The sequence below is a fragment of the Pongo abelii genome, chromosome 3 (genome assembly GCF_028885655.2).
Source record: "Pongo abelii isolate AG06213 chromosome 3, NHGRI_mPonAbe1-v2.0_pri, whole genome shotgun sequence".
NCBI lineage: Eukaryota > Metazoa > Chordata > Mammalia > Primates > Hominidae > Pongo > Pongo abelii.
The window spans coordinates 45,556,136-45,577,500 of record NC_071988.2 but is presented as its reverse complement, the minus strand read 5'-3'; the positions used below and the strand labels follow the sequence as shown (position 1 = coordinate 45,577,500).

Genomic DNA, 21,365 nt, shown 5'->3' with positions numbered 1-21,365 from the left:
AAAGCAATTTAAATTGCTATTTGTTTCCTATTTTAGATGTAATTTTGAAGAGATCTACATCTTCAACCCTACCAAGGAAACCATATAAAATAGACTATAAATGAAGCCACATTTTACTTCTTTCTCCTAAATCAATTTTTCACATCTCAAATTATAAAATCATTGATGTATAATCTTATTCATGCTCTGGTCTGTAGACAGAAAATTAATTTTACTTTACAGTTTGAGTTTTTTACTCAACTTTATCTTTCTTTACTTGCTTTTTGAAAATATTTTCAATTGTTGCTGTTGAAACATAAGAAAAAAATGATTTTCCCTAATGCCATGATATATATAACAATTTACTGTGTAAGGTGGGAATCTAATTTTGTTTTCTTCTAAAAGAGCTAATTAGCATTTCAACACAACTTACTGAATAATTCTTGTATTTCTAAACTGATAATTCACTTTTATCATATATTGTATTTCTATATATTTGGGATTTTATTTTGAAAGCTTAATTTTGTTTTCATTATTTATTGCTACAATAAGGTTTTAATTACAGAAACTTTATTTTGTTTTCTTTTTATTCTTGCAGAAAAAGTCCATCTAAGAATTCCCTTTTTAAATAATATCTTATAAACTCTCACGTGATTGTTCTACTTAATTTTAATGGTTTTAACCTGTTACACACAAAAGATGAGATTCTGATTAAACCTGTATTAAACGCATCAAAAATTTAGGAATCATACATTAACAATATTTTATAGACAAAATATTTACTTTGTCTTTATTTTTTCTGTCTTTATGTTCCTCAGTAAAGTTTTTAGTTTTCTTCACATAAGACATTTACCTTCCCTGTTATAGTTCCGCTTAATCATTTCATATGTTGTGTTGTCATTGTCAAATGAGTAAGTTTTTTCCTTCTGTTTTTATTTTTGATGAATTAGTATTGGTATCAGAAAGTTACTGTGTTTTTTAAATTAGCTTTATGTCAGGTTATCTACCATAATTTTTAAATTAAGGACCACAGTTATAGTTTTAGTTATGTTCTTGATTCATGGTAATTTTATCTGAAAATAGCACAATAGGATCTAAAATTTTTTTTCTGTTTATTTACTTATTCATGGATTTTTATTAAATTGGGCACAAACTATCAGATTTGGGAGTAGGTGCTGCGGGTATCACATTACATACCTTTGGCTCTAAGGTATTTAAATACCTAAATACCTTCAAATTGCTTAAAGCTTAGAGAGGGTCATAAATAAATAAGTAATTAATTAAGATACAATATGATTAACTGCATGGCAGAGTTAACCACAGGACAGATTGGAAGCATACAGGGACACACTTACCTAATATTCTAGGCTTGGTTCTCTTCTGCCATTTCAAGTTTTCAAAGCATCTCTCTATGTATGTTAAGTGATAGGTTCCACTGTATTTTCCTTTGTGCTCATAAAATAATCATAGAATTGAGTGGATTATCAATTCTCTTTAAAACTCTGGAAGTTTAGTGCTTGCTTCAGCAGCACATATAATAAAATTCTGAAAGTTTAAATCTATAATGCTGTTATTTATCACTCTTTTACTTATTTTGCTTTCCTACAGCTTTGTGTACAGTGAAAAATTATTCAGAGCTACAACCCTAGAAAGGAACTTTTCTACAAAAGGGTTTAGTAGCTCAAACATGAAGGCAAAAAAGAGAGAAAATTTATTTACTTTTTGATTTTAGGTCTAAAATCAGTGATTTTTCCTACCCTTTAAAAAGCTAGTTCTTACAGTTCTTGACATAGAGTATATTGTATCTTCTACTCAGAAAGATTAGAACCTATACGTTTCTTTTCTGGAACTTTTCCCTGAAATACTGTGTTTATGAAAATGTGTTTGATGGTTGTAAATAAATACTACCTAACTTTTCATGAACAACAGATCACAGATAGGGCCTGTGGAGACAACATATATTTATTTACTAAGGAATATTTATTGAAACCCTGTGTGTGACAGAAGCTGTTCTAGAAACTTGTGATATGTCCATGAACTAGAGATAAAACACCTTCTACCGTTTTGGAGTTGGCACTCAGGAGGGAGAAATACACAGTAAACAATAAGCATAAATATATTAAATTGGAACTTATAAAATTATCTTTTTGTCCAAATGGGCAAATATTATTTAATGGGTTAATACTATTTCATCCTTTATCATTTATGTATAGGATTTTGTAATTAAATTAGAGCTATGGTGATATGGTTAGGCTTCATGTGCCCCCACCTCCCAAATCTCATCTTGAATTGTAATCCCCATAATCCCCACATGTCAAGAGAGAGACCAGGTGAATGTAATTGAATCATGGGAGCAGTTACCCCTATGCTGTTCTCGTGATAGTGAGTTCTCACGAGACTTGATGGTTTTATAAGGGGCTCTTCCCCCTTCTCTCAGCACCTTTCCTTCTTGTTGCCTTGTGAGGAAGGTACCTTGCTTCCCCTTTGCCTTCACCATGATTGTAAGTTTACTGAAGCCTTCCCAGTTATACTGAACTGTGAGTCAATTAAGCCTCTTTTCTTTATAAATTACCCAGTCTTGGGCAGTTCTTTATAGCAGTATAAAAATGGACTAATACATAGAGAAACAAATGAGCTGGGCAAGGAGGTGTGGAATTTGGATAGAAGAGCAAATAGTGATCAGACAGATTTCAATGATTAAATAATATTTGAACAAATACTAGAAGTGAGTGAAGCTTTCAGTCATGCCAAGCGAGGGTTGGGGAGATAAGCATTTGAAGTGGAAGACCATAATGTGGGGGCTTTGTAGTTGCTTGTAGCCTTGTAGTTATTATTTTTTTTTCAACTTTTATTTTAAATTCAAGAGATGCATGTGCAGATTTGTTACCTGTGTATATTGCATGATGCTGAGCTTTGAAGTAGGAATAATCCCATCAGCCATATATGAATCATAGTACCCAATAGTTAGTTTTTCAACCCTTACCTCATACCTCCTTGCCCTCTCTAATAGTCCCCATTGTCTTTTATGTTCATGAGCACCCAATGTTAGGCTCACACTTACAAATGAGAACATGGGGTATTTACTTTTCTGTTCTGCAAAAAACACAATTTTGTAGTTTTTTAATGGCTTTTTTATGGCTATATAGTGTTTACCGCATTTTCTTTATCCAATCCACCACTAATGGGCACCTATCAGTTGATTCTATCACTTTGCTATTGTGAACAGTGCTGCATGGAACATGTGAGTGCGTGTGTCTTTTAGGTAGAATGATTTGTTTTCTTTTGGATATATACCCAGTAATGGGATTGCTGGGTAGAATGATAGTTCTGTTTTAAGTTCTTTGAGAAATCTCAAAACTGCTTTCCACTTTGGCAGAACTAATTTGCCTTCTCATCAACAGTGTATAAGCATTTCCTTTTCTCCACAGCCTAGTCTATATCTGTTGCTTCTTGGCTTTTCAATAATAGTCATTCTGATTGGTGTAAGATAGCTTGTTGTGGTTTTGATTTGCATTTCTCTGACAGTTAGAGGTGTGGAAAATTTTCCCTATGTTTGTTGGCCACCTCTATGTCTTTGTTTGAAAAATGTCTGTTCATGTATTTTGCCTACTTTTAATGGGTTATTTTTTGTTGGATTTTCAATTGTTTAAGTTCCTTCTGGACCTAGATATTAGATCTTTGTCATATGCATAGTTTGCAAATATTTTCTCTCATTATGTAAGTTATCTGTTTACTCTTTGACAGTTGTTTTTGCTCTGCAGAAGCTCTTTAGTTTAATAAGGTCTCACATGTCCATTTTTGTTTTTGTTGCAATTTCTTTTGAGGACTGAGCTATAATTGCTTTCCTAAGGCTGACATCCAGAATGGTGTTTCCTAGGTTTTCTTCTAGGATTATTACAGTGTGAAGTTTTACATTTAAACCTTTAATCTATCATGAGTCAATTTTTGTATGTGGTGCAAGATAAGGGTCCCATTTCAGTCTTCTTCATATGGCTAGCCAACTATTCCAGCACCATTTATTGAATAGAGAGTCCTTTTCCCATTGCTTATTTTTGTCAAATTTGTTGAAGATCAGATGTCTGTAGGTGTACAGTTTTATTTCTGGGCTCTCTTCTGTTCCATTTGCCTATGTGTCTGTTTTTGTACAAGTACCATGCTGTTTTGGTTACTGCAGCCTTATCATATAATTTAAAATAAGATAATGTGATGATTCTGGCTTTGTTCTTTTTTCTTAGAGCTGCTTTGGCTATTTGGGCTATTTTTTTGTTCCATATGAATTTTAGAATAGTTTTTCCTAGTTCTGTGAAAAACTATTTTTTTAGCTTAATAGGAATAGCATTGAATGTGTAAATTGCTTTGTCCAATATGGCCATTTTAATAATATTGTTTATTCCAATCCATGAACGTGAAATGTTTTTGCATTTCTTTGAGTCACCTTTGAATTGTTTTAGCAGTGTTTTGTAGTTCTGCTTATAGAGATCTTTCAGCTCCTTGGTTACATGTTTTCCTAGGTATTATTTTTTTGGCTAATGTAAATAGGATTACATTCTTGATTTGACTCCTAGCTTGAACATTATTTTTGTATAGAAATTCTACTGAGTTTTAAACATTGATTTTGCATGCTGAATTACAATGAAGTGGTCGATCAGTTCCAGGAGGCTTTTGGTGGAGTTCTTTGGGATTTTCTTGGTATAGAATCACACAATCTCCAAAAAGAGATAGTTTGATTTCTTCTTTTTCTATTTGATGCCTTTTATTTCTTTCTCTTGCCTTATTGCTCTGGCTAGCATTTCTAGTCTTATGTTGAATAGGAGTGGTAGGAGTGGCCATCCTTGTCCTATTTCATTTATCAAGGGTGATGCTTCCACCTTTTGACCATTTAGTTTGATGTTGGCTGTGATTTGTCATAGATGACTCATTATTTTGAGGTATGTTCCTTCAAGTCCTAGTTTCTTGAGGGTTTTTATCATGAAAGGATGTTGGATTATATCTAAAGCTTTTTCCACATCTATTGAGATGATTATGTGTTTTTTTTAACTATGCTCATATGATTAATCACATTTATTGATTTACATATGGTGAACCAACCTCATATCCCAGGAATAGAACCTACTTGATTGTGATGAATTAACTTTTTGATGTACTGTTGGATTCAGTTTGCCGTATTTATTTTGAGGGTTTTTGCATCTATGTTCATCAAGGATATTTGCCTGTAGTTTTCTTTTTTCATTGTCTTTGGTAGGTTTTGGTATCAGGGTGGTGCTGGCTTTTTAGAATTAGTTAGAGAGGAGTTAAAAGGCACAGAGTGGCAGGTTGGATAGATTAATAAGACCCATACATCTGCTGTCTTCAAGACACCTGTCTCAGAGGTAGTAATGCCCATAGGCTCAAAATAAAGTTTAGAGAAAGTTTTACTGTGCAAACAGAAAGCAAAAAGAGCAGGGTTCACTATGTTATATCAGATAAAATGACGTTAAACCATCAACAGTAAAAATGGACAAAGGAGGGCATTGCATAATTATAAAGGGTACAATTCAACAAGAAGACTCAGTTATCTTAAATTTATATGCACCCAACATTGGAGCACCTACATTTAAAGAAGTACATCTAGAACTACAAAAAGATTTAGACAGTCACCCAATCATAGTTGAGGATTTCAACATCCCACTGAAAGCATTAGCCAGATTGAAGGAGAAAAGTAAAGTAACAAAGAAATTCTGTAATTAAATTTGACACTTGACCAATTGGAACTAGCAGATATCTGTAGAACACTCTTCCCATCAACCAGAGAATATATATTTTTCTCATCTGCACACGGAAACTACTCCAAGATCAACCACATGCTCAGCCATAAAGCACATCTTAACAAATTCAAAAAGGTCAAAATCATACCACCTATAGTCTTGGACCACAGTGGAATAAAAATAGATATCAATACCAAGAATATCTCTTGAAACCACACAATTATATGGAAATTAAACAACTTGCTCCAGAATGCCTTTTGGGTAAACAATGAAAGTAAAGGATCAATCAAAAAATTATTTGAAATAAATGAAGACAGAGATACAATATACTAAAGTCTCTGTTATGCTGCTAAAGCAGTGTTAAGAGGAAAGTTTATATGCTAACTGTGGGCCTGAAAAGGTTAAAATAATCTCAATTTAATTATCTAACATTGCACCTGGAGAAACTAGAAAAATAAGAACAAACTAACCACAAAAGTAGCAGAAGAAAAGAAGTAACTAATATCAGAACAGAACTGAATGTAATGGAGACCCAAAAATTTATACAAAGAATCAATGAAACCTTTTCTAAAATGATAAACAAGATTGATGGACTGAAAGCTAGATTAACAAAGAAAAAGAGAGAGAAGATCCAAATAAGCACAATCAGAAATGGCAATGGTGACATTACAACTAATCCCACAGAGATATAAAAGATCCTCAGAGACTATTATGGACACCTTTATGCACACAAACTAGAAAATCTGGAGGAAATGCATAAATTCCTGGAAACACACAATCTTCCAAGATTGAATCAGGAAGAAATTAAAACCCTGAACAGACCAACACTGAGTTTCAAAATTGAATCAGTATTAAAAAAACAAACAAAAAAAAACCCAAAAAAACTACTAACCGAAAAAAGCCCTGGGCCAGATGGATTCACAGCCAAATTCTACTAGACACGCAAAGAAAACCTGGTACCAATTCTACTGAAAGTATTCTAAAAACTTGAGGAGACACTGTTTATCCTAAGAGATATGGAAAACCCCCCAACTAAGATCCAGAGTTTTGAGCATAGATGTGGGATGACAAGATCTGTATATTAAAAACATCACTATGGGTGTTGTATTGATAATAGACTATGTTATCAATGCAAGGGAAGAATTAAAGAGACCCAAAGGAGACTTTTTAAAATAATTTGAGTCTTCCTGATGAATTTTACCTGTGATAAATTCTTCCTTTGCCACTTACTAATAGTAAGAATTTTGGCAAGTTATTTAAATCTCTCAGAAACTGAGTGATCTTCACTTATAAAATTAGGGTAAAATGCCTACCTTATAAAATCCACATTCATGTTTTCATTCATACAACAAATAATAATTGAGTGCTAACTTAGTGCCCATCACTTCTCTAGTCACTAGAGATGCATCCGTAAACAAAACAAAAATCCCACACTCATGGAGAGTGGTAAGGATAGTGGTAAAGGACTCCACACTCGTGGATAGTGGTAAGGATTAATATGTTCAGAATCCTAGCACAAAACTTCTGTCATTAGATCATTGTGAGTGAGTGAATTTCTTTAGTTTTGAACAAATTTTAAGATTCTTGAGAACAGAAACTCAACATTTTGCTCCTACTTGACTGATTAATGAGTGGACTATATTAAGCAAAGCAAATGTGAATTGAACAAAATCAATTTCTAGTTCAAGTGGCTGTGCAAAACACCACTTCTCACAGGGAGATTTAGTGACATATAAACTGAATGTATGTGCCAAAAATTTACTCAGCAGAATTTTTTCATATTTGGCTTGACCCTGACAGACCATAATGCTTGTTTCCTGACTTAAGAAATGTGCATGAAAAGAGTATCAATTCATGTTCCCTTCTAGCTAACAATTCCCCAATGCTATATGTTTCTTAGAATTTTTTCATTCCATACTTATTACCATCATTTATATAGAATATTTCCCAAGTATTTCCAACTTACTAATATAATAATTTTTCTGTATTTCTAATGTTCCTTCTGACAAATATTTAAAATGTGCAGAATGTGCTAGGAAATCTATTGATTTACCTTCCCATTTTTTTGTCATATCTCCTCTAGCATAGATTTTTGTCTATCACATATACATAAACATTTTACCAAATACATAAGTAAATACTTATTCTATTATTGATCCTTCTTTTCATAATCAAGTTATGTCACCACTTGTAGAATAGTATTCTAATAGTCTAATTTTAAAAATAATCATATGTATAAAGTATTTTAAATGTCAAAGCTTTGAGTAGAAGTATTGTTCAATTGGAAAGTTTGTAGAACATGAGATTTTTGTAGAGTAGCAACAAGTTAACAGAATATTTGAAGAAAATAAATTAAAATAAGATAGGATTTCTGATATCTCCAAAGGCAACATCAAGAGAATCATCATTTCTATTTAATGATTCAAAATTATATAATTTAGTATCACCATCATAATTCACATATGAGAAAAAAAGAGAGGGAGATAGGAAGCAATAAGAAAAAGAAGGAGGGTGGGAAATGAGGCGGGAGGAATGGTGACAGGGAGGAAGAACGAGAGAAGGAAAGGAAACAAGAAAGGAAGGAACTGAGTGACAATGAGGATGGTGTACATGTACATTTGTGTGTGTAGAATTTAGAATGATTGCATTAAAATATTAAATAGTAAGACGTATAATCACGTTAAAAATAAAGCGTTGTGTACATTATTATAAGGTATTACCTTAGGAACATATATATTATTCAATTTATACGATTTCATAAAACTTTTGCTGATAAATGGTAAACTATAATGAGTTTCTAGTTAATGACAAATGAAAAGAAAATAATATCCAAGAGTAGAGAAAAGATCAACAGACAATTGTAAAACCACATAATGGGTAAAAAAAATAGAATGAATGAATGAAACCTACTACTTCATAGCACAATAGGGTGACTGTAGTCAATATAACTTAATTGTATATTTTAAAATAACTTGAAGAATGTAATTGGATTATGTGTAACTCAAAGGATAAATGCTTCAGGGGATGAATACACCATTCTCCATGCTGTGCTTATTTCACATCGCATGCCTGTATCTAAACATCTCACATTCCCCTTAAATATATACACCTACTTTGTACCCACAATTTTTTTAATTAAAAAATGATGTAAATGTAGTTGCGTTTGGAGCTGGAAGGATGAATTAGGTGACCAATGCACGCCAGATTCTTCCTCACTCATGATTCTTTTTCATCTCAAGCTTAATGACCCAGCTAAAAAAAATTTTATAGTAACCTCCACATGTTTTATTTCATTTACCAAAAAAATGACTGAAAATGAACTGTTTTTAAAGTCATGATAGGTCACAAGGAAAGGAGGTGTTAGGTGAGAGAAGTTCATATACCTAATTATTGAACTTAACATATTGTCCATCCTGAGCTTAATTCAGTTGAGCAGAGTAGAACCAAGCATTCATTGTGTTCAAGCTATGAGCGTTTATGTACATTTGAGTTATTAACAGTGCTCTTGCTGTATTACATTTTGAGGAAGTAAATCTGCTCATTTCCTACCAATGTAAAATAAAACAATGGCAAAATGTCTTTGCTTTTCTAACTCTTTGTCAAAGTCTTTTGTAGTATAAGATTCTTTTCATTTTAAATTACAAAATTGCGCTTAGACAAACCAAACAAACCAATGTAAATACATAAATGACTAATTATGGGGTATCACCTGGGACTCAATGAAGGACTGATCAACCAGACATCAGGAAAGCTGGGGATGGGGCAGTCTTGGTGGCAGAAATTCCTTCTCTTTCTCTAGCTATGCCTTTAAACGGGCTGCACTACAAATTAGCTATTGCTGCATTTATTGGTTAAAATTCTCCACTGTCAGGAGTGAAAGGCTGGCTAACCTTTTGAGGCTCAGGTGTCTACCCTATTCTAAACAATTTAGCCTGAGAAAGGACCTGGGAGTATAAACAGACCTGCTTAAGCAGGCTGCCTGTTGATTGCTTTTATACCAGCTCAAAGTATAGTTCAGCAGCTGTGCCTATAAAACTAGTCATTTCGGGAAGGACAGTAAAGAGCTACTGGAACCTGGAGAAGAAAATAATTCTAGCCATCTAATTGGTTGAAATAGAACTCCTTCACTTGTTTTGCCTTTTGATGATAAAAAACAATCAATACAAAGGAAAGTGCATACACAGACTAACTTGTAGAGAATATCTATCAGCTATCTATCTATCTATCTATCTATCTATCTATCTATCATCTATCTATCTAACTGCTTACCTATTTATCTATACAGGTAAGTAATTTTAGAAAATTGGAAGATTATGTGTCTGGAGATAGCGTGATGTTGATCAAACCCATATTGGACATTCAAATTAATTATGGCTGTATAAATACAGTTACAGATGAATCATGTTATGTAGTGTAATAACAATTTTTCTGAACTTAAAAATTTTTCCCTCAAGTCAATAATTGTCCTTTTAAAATATTCCCTTTGTTTTGCATGTACTAGTAATTTAAAATAATTTCCAAATTTTCTCCAAATCTCCTAAATGTACAGGCAGCCAAGATAGGCAGTTATAGGGCTATTCAAAGTGCTGGGACTGTCTTCTACCACATTACAAAAAAACAGTAGGGTGTATATTTGGCTGTATCATTCTTCCATCAGCCTTAGCAAATTGGCATTTGCTTCATTTTCTTTTGTAAGCCAGTTTGGTTTTGTTTTCTTTTTTTCTTTTTCATTTTCATTTTCTTTCACAAGTCAGTTTTAGAGACCACCCACCTCTGCCAATGGTGCATCTGTTTGTTGATCTTGTATCAATAATTTGCCCCAGCCTTAATTAGCAAGTATCATTCTGCCAGCTTCCTTCTCTTTGTTTGTGCTTTGGATTTCTGAAGTCTCCTTGCTTATAAAAATTGGAGTGTGGGAATCTGGTTTTCTATCTCCTTGCTACTTTTGGTTGATTTCTGAAAAAGGAAGGATAGTGTGCCCACTTTACCATTTTCAAGAGAAAGTTCTGAATTACCTTTTATAAATCCAGTAATGTTTAATATATATTCATTTCCTAAGGGTTTACAGAAATATAAACCTTAAAAGTTTGATGAGGAAACTGTGGTTCAAAGATTTGTAATGATTTGTTCAAATCCCACATTACTATTAAAAGATTAATACTAATACTTAAGCCTTCTATTTTCCATGAGCTTTCTTCTGGGGGCTGCTTTAGTCATCTTTGCATCCCCAGCACCCAGAAATGCTGGATGCTCAGCACACAATAAGCACCTAATAGACATTTGTCAAATGAAGTTTAATAAAATACTTGTTATACTTGTTTAAAAGTGTTAAAATCCCAACTAGAGTGTAGTTTACATAAGGCAAATTACTCAATACATATAAATAGGTGTTTTATTTTATAATAATTACAGGAATGTAATGCAATGAAAATTAGATACTATTTCATATCCAATAGATTGGAAAAAGGGAGTATGTGACTACACATAATAATGTATTATGGCTATATGTAACTTTGTGTCATTCAGGGATACATAGGTATATGCTAAAATGTAATAACTAACTAATACTAGTTAATGTAACACATTAGTTATTACATTTACTACAACACGGCAATAAATTCATCATAACATTTATAATATCTGAGGATGGAGAAGAATGTAGAGCGTTTTGCTTCTTAAACTGTGTATTGGTTTCATAGACAGCTAATGATTACATCATTAACTACTTTTTAAGAGTTTCTAAAATACTTCATAACTTCCTTTTACTACAACCTCTATGTATGTTTTGAGGAGTCATTTCTCTAAGTAACTGATATATAATGTGGTAAGATCATTGATACATTTGAATCATTATAATCATTTTACATGTGAATATAATAATTATATGAAATTCTTGGCACTAAGTAGCTGGGAGGCCTTAATGAAGTCATTTATGTGTTTAGAACTCCAGTTTCCTTATTTTTTAATATAAGGAGTAGGACATAAGGATATCTAAACGTGCTCTTAGTTCAAACATTCTATGTTCATAGAAATGCTTAGTGTAACATATATAGAACTTTGGTAGAGATTACATATAGCTAATCATAACTTGAATTTTGTTCCTGATTGCTATATAAAATATATAAAATATCAGTTTTGAGAATGTACCTATACTTTTTGTTTCATTCTAACCATTTATGCTTTTGCTCAGCTATCTAAATGAGCACTAATAGGGATAGCAAAACCGCCCAGTCAATTGTGTTTATTAGTATGAAATAATAGGAGTAGCAAAATGACGCTCAAAATTAACTCTAGTCAATGGCATTCAAATGACAAGAATAATAGTGGTAGTCATGATTTCTGAACATATTTATTTATATTTTAATTATAACAGACAAAAATTTGGATTTCTTGATTGAGTATATCTACCTATTATCTGGGTTTTATATTGATTCACTGATTAATTTGCTATTAAAATATTGTTAGCCCCACTTACTTTTAAAAAATAGGGCTATGATAACCTCAAATGGTAACAGTATGAATAACCAAATTTTATATTTATTTTAATAAACATGGTGGAACTTTTCCCTTTGAGGAAATAATGACTAAATGACTAATTAACTAACCCAGAAGTGTTTATGAGGAAGTACCAGTGACAAAACATTTATTATATTTACTATCCAGTGAATTTTTTTCTGTACGTATACTCAGTACAAGTAGCAATTATCATTTTTTTCCAATGAAGTATGTAAATGGCCTCATCAATCAATTTCACTTGCAATTATAATGTTTTTTTCACACTGTGGGGAAAATAGTCTATCACTATTCCTTCAAGGTTTACTCACATTCCTCAGGCACCTTATTAAGCTACTTTGAGTTTCATCTCTGGTTTCTTAACAGATTAATGGAAGAAGCTCCCTCATGTGTCAGAACCAGGAAATTTGCAGTAACCTTTATATGAACTAAATACAGGGTGACTATATAATTAATCATCCAAAGTAGGCCATTTTGTGATGAGAAGCTGCTATTAGAAATCATTTTGGGGTGCAGGTGTAAACCAAGATTTTCCTTGGCAAACCTCAACGAATGTTTAATTTATGCATGAAAAATAGTTTATATTAATTGACTGACTTGCTATAGGCATATATTTTTTCTCTAGTAATAAGGATGGATTTTCTTCATATTTTTATGGCAAAGTATGCCTTGTCTTTACTTAAATTAACCCTTTGTTATTATTTTGCAACTCTTGTTTGTTATATAGAAGAGTAATATAGTTATTAAAGGTTTTTTTCCATATACAGTAATTTCCTATTTCATCAAAGAAATTTGATACATTAAAACAGCTGAGTTTAGTAAGACAAAAAGAAATAATAATCATATACTAAATGACTCAAAGATTTTCTTTAGTAAATAAGTACAGGTTGCAATTGAATGTGAGAAGAAGTCTTTGAGAAACAGATGTCAAGATGGCCTTAGACTTGTAAGAGAGAAATGCTTGGGAAACATAAATGAGAGGAGGAGGGAGTGGCAAGAGAGGCTTCAGGTAACAAAGATGTTTGAAACTTATGAAAGTAGAGGGGGGAAGAAGTAGTTTGGATCAAAAGAATCTGAGTGCAATACCCTTCTAAGAAAGTTTTGGCCAGGCAGGTAGGAATCCTCCAACACAAATTGCTCTTCACAGGGGCTCCTAGTCTGACAGGAATGGATCTGAATTAATATTCCTACTATGTTCAGTTATTGACAGAAAGCAGCCTGAGACAGCTTGGGTCTGGTGCAGACTCAGGGCTCATCCTTAGTACTGGCAAGCAGCTATGTTCTCACAGCAGGAGAACCAAGTGGCAAATTTTCAGGGCTGCCACAATAATTTTCTTAAGAGAGTATGATATTCTATCTATCTTTCTAAAATACTCTATTTAGTTATTCATTTTATAACTAGAAATTTATTTCAGAGCACTATCTGGTATATAAGAAGAAGTTCATTCTTAGGTAGCCATTCATATCGAATTAACTCCTTTTCATGTATTTATATTATACAATGTGTACATGAAGATTTCAGGATACTATTAACATACAAAAATAAATTTTCTATGATCTCACTGTATAGAATGTTGAGTGTATACATTATTCTGTTTTTCCATCAAATCTTTTAAGCCAGTTTATACATAGATGACAATTAAAGCAAATTGTTTTCTGTTATTTTTCATGTAATATTAAATTATGAAAATAATATGATGTTTTTACAGACTCTTAACAAACAGTAGATGTGTACTTTTTGTTAATAAATCATTATTTAAACATACTCTTATTGTGAAAAAAAGTTATACAACATAGGTAATACTGTGATAAGCATCTTAATGTCTGATGCTTTTCTGTGTCATTGGATTGAAAATGTTTTCTCCTTTATTAGAAAATGAGACCATCTAGATCAAGATAATAATTTCATTTGTCTTTGTATTCCTAGCACTTAGCACATTTTTAGTACACGGTATTATCTCTAAAGATGGATAAAAACACTGGGTCAGAGATTGAGTTAACAGTGCTTTTTTGGTCATAACAGTGTGCGACTCCTTGAGTTTATTATTCTACCTTCTCAGGAGTCAAGGGCTGAGACTACCCTAGCCACATACAATCCAAATGTGTCTGCTGATTACGTATCATAGGTTTTGTTGTGGTCTTGTGAATTAGGAAATTCAAAACCGAACCACCCTAGATTATTCAATAAAGGTATACGTTGTGCCAGGAAAACTTTAAGGAAGCAGAAAATACGTCTTCAAATTAAATCAACATTATTTTAAATTCTGGGTCTATTGTTTAATAGCTGTGTGTCCTGTAAATTCTATAATCTTATATTTTCTCACTTTTAAGGTAGGTATATTAATTTTTAATAAATTCTCAGAGTATTGTTTTAAAAAAATCATACCTGTTTCTTCCAAATAAATAGTTATCCAAAACATGTAACTGCTACAAAAATCTCCCAGCTTCCAAAAAACATCAGGACATGAAACACACTATAAGTGCTATGTTTTTAAAATTATGAAGTACTTTTTAATCACCAAAATAACACCAATGTAATATTCAAAGTAATTAATGAATATTCTGAACATAACTTAGACAGCTTAGAGAAAAGGTGTAGATAAATTACCTATAATGAAATTTCTTTTATGTTATTGAGAAAACTGAGGAAAGATAACTTTATAGTATTTTTGAGGTCAATTTTCATATTACTCTCTACTACCTGAGAAAAGGGCAACATAAATTAGTATCAGCTTGTGGATTTTAGATTATCAAAATATTGCCACCATAAAAAAAAACAGAAAAAGCTTTTATTTTTTTCTAAAATCTTCCATTTGATTGCAATCATTATTCAAGGAAAGATCAACTGCTTATATGTGCAGTGGCCTGCCATACCCACCAGATATTTCATTCTATAAAACTGAAATTCGGAGGTGAATGAAAACCTAAAATTTAAGTTGTTGCCAATATCTCAACAAGTCTAACTAGGAAATAAAACATTCCAGAAGCACACACCAACAAGGATTCTTAATACTTCAGTATATTTTTTACTTTTATTTTAAGTTCAGGGGTACATGTAAAGGTTTGTTAAGTAAACTTGTGTCATGGTGGCTTGTTTTACGGATTATTTCATCACCCAGGTATTAAGCCTAGTCCCCATTAGTTTTTTTTCCCGATCCTCTCCCGTCTCCCACCCTCCCCAGTCTGATATGCCGCAGTGTGTGTTGTTCCCCTCCATTTGTCGATGTGTTCTCATCATTTAGCTCCAACTTAAAAGTGAGAACATGTGACAACTCAGTATTTCTAATTCCTCAGCTTATATGTACTTATTTACTTAGAGAAAATAATAGGAAATTATTTGAAGGAAATCATATAACAAAATTTCTATGCTGTGCACAAGTTAAGTAGAGCAAAATAATTACTGTAATGATGTAAGTAAGTAAAAATATGTTGACTAATGTGTTCTCCAGGAATCTACATAGGGTTATAAGTGAAGCTTTGTATACTTTATAATAATGCATCCTTAGAAGTACAGGCTCAAGTATTTTTACTCATATATAAATGTATCTCAAATTGAAAACAGTATTATAGTGTGCTCATTGCATACTGCGGGTATCAGAGCCCCAGTTCTACCAGAGTAGCAGTGCTACATTGGTCAAGTTAATCCACTTCTCACAGTTTTTCTTCATTTGCAAAGTAATGGAATATAATAATAGTGGAAGGACTATGGGTTTTGGGGTCTGAGAGCTGGCCTCTGACTACTAGAAAGCTTTCTTGAGGTTGCATAGAAAGCACATTCTATGTACTTTAGTGATATATTTAATTGAGAGGGCCAGAATTGTTTTGGCAGAGATTTTGCTAAGATCGTTTAACTAAGTGTTGGTGGTGGGAGAAACTGGTGAGATTTGGAATAGCAGAACTGAGGTGTATGTTACTTAACATCTCTCAATTTGTATTCTCAAAGTGTTACAAATAAAATTGACCATCCCGAGGCCATCTGCCAAGACACATTAGGTTATGCTGTGGTAACAAACTACTTCCAAATCCCAGTGGCTTCCAACCCTAAATGTTTATGTCTCACTCAGATTACATGTCCATTGTAGTTCAGCCGTGGCTCTGTCCAAGTCACCTTCACTCTGAGAGTGAAGTAATGGAGTAGCCTGTGAGTATGGCTGAGTATCACCTGGCAGAAGGACAAAAGAGATGTAATAAACTTCACTGACACTAAACCCACTGCTTGGTAGTGATGCATGTCAGTTATATACCATTAGCCCAAGTCAATCACAGGGTCAGACTTGAGTTCAACAGGACAGGGATGTATAATCCTCCTGCAGGAACGAGTATTGCAGATTACAGGCAAGTTAAAAGTTAGTGGGGTGAGAAGCATAATTATTTCACAAGAAGAAGAGAAACATTGTTAATAATACACTGTTATTAATCCGTGGAAGACAACTATTAATATAATTATTATAAAGATGAAATAATATAGTAAATTCTTTGAAAGTAAAATTTTAATTTATGATGTTAAAATATCATAAAAATTTTTTATGACAATATAAGGATTTTTACTTCACAAGCATCTTCATAAGCATCTTAACAAAAATATTTTCACAAAAAACAACATAGAGGGCAATGTGAATCTGATAATACAATTAAGTCCCCCACCCAACCCCCCAACCATTGTACAGATAGCCTACAAAGCAGATGTGATACCCAGGTTTTTATAGCTGATGTTTGGGAAATGGAACTGAAAATTCAGGATTTGTTTGGCCACTCCACTTTCTTTCACAAAATGAGAAGGCAAGCACTAAAAAAATACCAAAGAGGTGGCAATCGAAAGTAATAATACTTCTCTCAAGGCCAGGGCAGTCCAACATAAACATCTCGGACTGGCGTGTTCTCTTGTATTCTCAACTGGTGTGTTCTCTTGTATTCTCATGCCTGATGTATTTCTTAGCAATTCAAATCAGCTTGAGAGGTTAAGGATAAAAGGAGTGGGGGCTGCATTTGCTAAGGTGTTTAGATTCAAAGCAAAAGAGGTCTGAATAGATACTGTAGAAAGCGTTAGGTATTTACTGCTTGAGGGAAACACATCTTTGAAATATATGTGAATAATCTGGAAAATTAGATTTACTTGATTTTACCAATGTTAGTGTTTAGTTTTTTAGACCCCTTTTCACTGGAGCATGAGAGATTTCCTAAAATAGGTGTGTTTAAGTCTAGAATGACCTTACTCAAATGAAGATGGGGTTACTTATGGGCAATAAAGAGAAGAGTAATTTATTACCTTTGATGAATTGTTGATGCATATCTTTATTACTGGATGTTTCTATCACAATTCAGAAGTCAGCTGAATCTTTTCACTTTTAAGCACACAGGTGTATCAGAAAGCAATAGTTAGAGAGGCAATGTTTGAGTCTCAGTTTTGCTAATAGATTTGTGTTTTGGCTAATTTTCTGTGGTCCTTGGTTTTCTCATTTATAAAATAAAGGAAGAGAGTTATTTGATCTCCCCAATATCACTTCTAGTAAAATGTGATAGTTATGCCTCCTCCCAAATATATGTGCAAGGTGAGTCACCTATTGATAATTTGATGATCATAAAATCTTTGGCAAAGTTCTTGGAAAAAGATGGCTGGGTTCTTCCGACTTAAAAGAAATGAGCAACAGTATGTACAACAAACATGTTTTCCTTTTTATTCAAACCTTTCTTTACTCAATTTTTCTTAATTCTTCTTTTCTACACATCCATTTTTTATACATTTTACCAGACTAATTATTACATATTTTCCTGTAATTCTTTACCTTTTAATTTTTATTTTTGGTTGTGATGGTTTAAGGTCACCACATTTGGGTGTACAGATTTTATGTTATACAAATTTAGGGGACACCAGTCATATTTTGGTGGAATAATTTTTATGAATATTAATGACAGTTGCGGGAGTGGTCAAAATTTACTTTATTATTTTAATATTGTGTATTTCTTGCACAGAATTCTCATTTTTTGAGTATTATATCAGGGCACTTTATATGACAAATGTATTGGTCTTACTAAATGTAATGTTACTGTAGTACCTCTTTGTCTGCCATTATTAGTTTCTACTCAATTGTAATATACTTAAACTATACTTTTATACATGATTTGATTGAACCTTCTACCATCCATTTTTTTCTTTGAATTATTTAGTGTTGATAAGGCAGATGATGAAGATGATGAGGATTTAACGGTGAACAAAACCTGGGTCTTGGCCCCAAAAATTCATGAAGGAGATATCACACAAATTCTTAATTCATTGCTTCAAGGCTATGACAATAAACTTCGTCCAGATATAGGAGGTAAGTTTGAGTTACCATTCTGGGATTTTGATGACCATTAAACATATCATTACTGGTACTATTTTAATCATTGTTTCTTATTCCTTGAGTGTCTGATGTATGTCAGAGAATCTGCTGAATTTGAAAATTATTTGAAGATTATTGGTTAGAATGGTCACTAATGTTTTAAGGAGTTCACAGTCTGAAATAAGAAAAAAGAAAAACAGACACTGGGTGGAGGGTGGGAAGGAGGAGAGGAGCAAAAAAAGATAACTATTGGGTAATGGGCTTCATACCTGGGTGATAAAATAATCTTTACAAGAAAACCCCTGTGAAATGAGTTCACCTACGTAACAAACCTTCACTTATAACCCTGAACCTAAAATAAAAGTTAAATAATAATTAAAAAATTCTCATCATTGGTATATTTTGCTAAAGTTATTTTAGTCATCTCTTTATTGAGTAGATTTTTCAGAAAGTTGTTATATGTAAAATTATTTTTGTATTGATTTGAAACTTGAAGGACATAGTGGCTACATAGAAAATCCTCAATTTATGTTTTCTTTCACTGACTTTTCACTTTAATAGCCTAATTGCACTGGTAACTTGCTTTGTGTGTTATTTTTGAAAAGTCTAATGCCAGTCTATTATTCAGTCCTTGTAATTTACTTAGTCTTTTTTTTTTTTTTCCTTCTGAAAGCCTTTAGGATTTTTTAAGAAAGGTTTCAACTGAAGTATTTTCTTAGTATGTGTTTCAGAGCTGTTCAATTTGGATAACCGTTTTTCTAGATCTTGATACATTTTTTCAAAATGTAATTTCAGGTTTTCTTTTCAACCTTGGGAAAATGTATTTACTTCTGTATTTATTTATTTCGGAACATAAAGTTGAATATTTGTTCTGTTACGTTGTTTTGGTTTTCTTCTTCATGAATTCCCACTGTAGGTATGTTAGTCACACTTTGCCTGCCTTGTATTTGCACAATATTCTCTCTGACTTTCTGACTTCTCTTCATCTCATTTGTATTCCCTTCATTATTTTCCTGCCTATTATTAAACCGTTTTTAGTTGATTCATTGGTGACCATCATAATTTTGTCTTTTTCTTCTATTTTTTAAAGTTCAACCAATTTTTTATTTATTTCTTCTTTTTTGTGTATTTGTGTGTGCATGAGAAATGTATTTACCTTGCTTGAGATTCTGAATTATTTTATTCAAGGTGATTTTTTCTTATTCCTAAATTTTTGTTTGAATATACTTAACTGTGGGGAGTATTTTCTTACAGTTTCTTCTGCTTATTATTTTGTGTGGGAATTTTCCACAATTGATTTGCATTGGATCTTGATATCTTAATTCTGCAATAATTATTTTGCCTTTTAATTTTGTGGTTTATGGGTGTTCTACAAGATCTTAGCTTATTGATGTATTTTAATGTCATGATAGCAAAGTTCAGATACTTTGGATTTGATTGTGGTGTTGGGGTGTATTTATTTTGTTGGGGGGGGAGAAATTCTGTTACTTCCAATTCATCGATTCTTCTTTTCCTTGTAGAAGCATGAGGTACTCCCCTTGACTTTTCCTTGTCACTATACGATTTCCTAAGCTCACTTCTGTTTTTGTTTTTGACATTTTTCTGGGCCCAGAAACAACCTATTTTGAACATCTCTCTTTCACATCACACAACTTGTAGATCCTTTTCCTCTTAGTTCTTGTGCTGGTCTCCAAATACATGTTTAAATACTTTCATATTAATGGTATACTTACTTTCTTCAGTGGACTTTGGTATACTTACTTTCTTCAGATGGACTTAGGCCCATCACTGACTCCCTTCTGTCTTCTACAGAGCCTATTTCAGGCTGCTGTGCCCACCATAAACTGTTGCCTTAGAGTAGAGATGAGACAATGTTTGAAAGATTTCTTTCCATGATTCGGTATTTGGGGTTTTATTTGTTTGCTTGTTTGACATTTACAGTCATTTTGAAGTGTGGGCATTTTCTGTCTTTAAGTTATACTGAGAACTTAATTTTTGTTTACTTCTACTTTTCTCTTTTTTTAAATACATTTTTGAAGGAAATATTGGGAGATGAAGACACAGGGAATTTATGTAAACTTTCTCATGTACTGCTTTAGACTTTTATGATTTATTTCTTTGTAATTTCTTCTTTGTCACATGCAGTAGTTAGTGAATATTGCTTAATTTCAAAAATTAGCATGTGTTCTAGGAATATTTTTGTTATTGATATCTACATTAATTTAATCTGGGTCTGAAAACATACTTAAGTCAGATTTATAATTCTTGTTGCTCAAATGTATAGATGTATAATTCTACACATCTACTGAGAGAGGTGTGTTAAAAATCTCTGACTACAATGATTGACTTAGCCTTTAAAAATTTTTTAGTCCAGTAAGATTTTGTTTTATACGTATTGAAACTGTTTTAGGTACACACAAATTTTGGATTCTTTTGTCTCCTTTTTTAAAAAAATTTTACTATTATTTTTATGGGTACATAGTGGATGTATATATTTATGGGGTACATGAGGTATTTTTATATACACATAGAATGTGTAATAATCACATCAGGATAAATGGAGTAGTCACCTCAAGTATTTATCATTTCTTTTTGGTATGAACATTCCAGTTATACTCTTTTGGTTATTTTTAAATGTATGATATATTATTATTGACTGTAATCAACCTGCTATGCTATCAAATAATAGATCTTATTTATTCTATCTGACTATATTTTCATACACATTAACCATCCCCACTCGCTTACCTCACTACCCTCTGGTAACCGTCATTCTATTCTAACTCTATAAGTTCAATTGTTTTGATTT

General features: G+C 32.5%; 1 protein-coding gene across 1 annotated transcript in view; it reads left to right on the top strand.

Annotated features, from left to right (window-relative positions):
- GABRG1 (gamma-aminobutyric acid type A receptor subunit gamma1) overlaps nucleotides 1-21,365 on the top strand; it is an 83,527-nt gene that overhangs the window by 7,881 nt on the left and 54,281 nt on the right. The window contains 1 exon segment of the mRNA NM_001133931.2: nucleotides 18,402-18,550. Coding sequence (NP_001127403.1) covers nucleotides 18,402-18,550 — 149 coding nt within the window.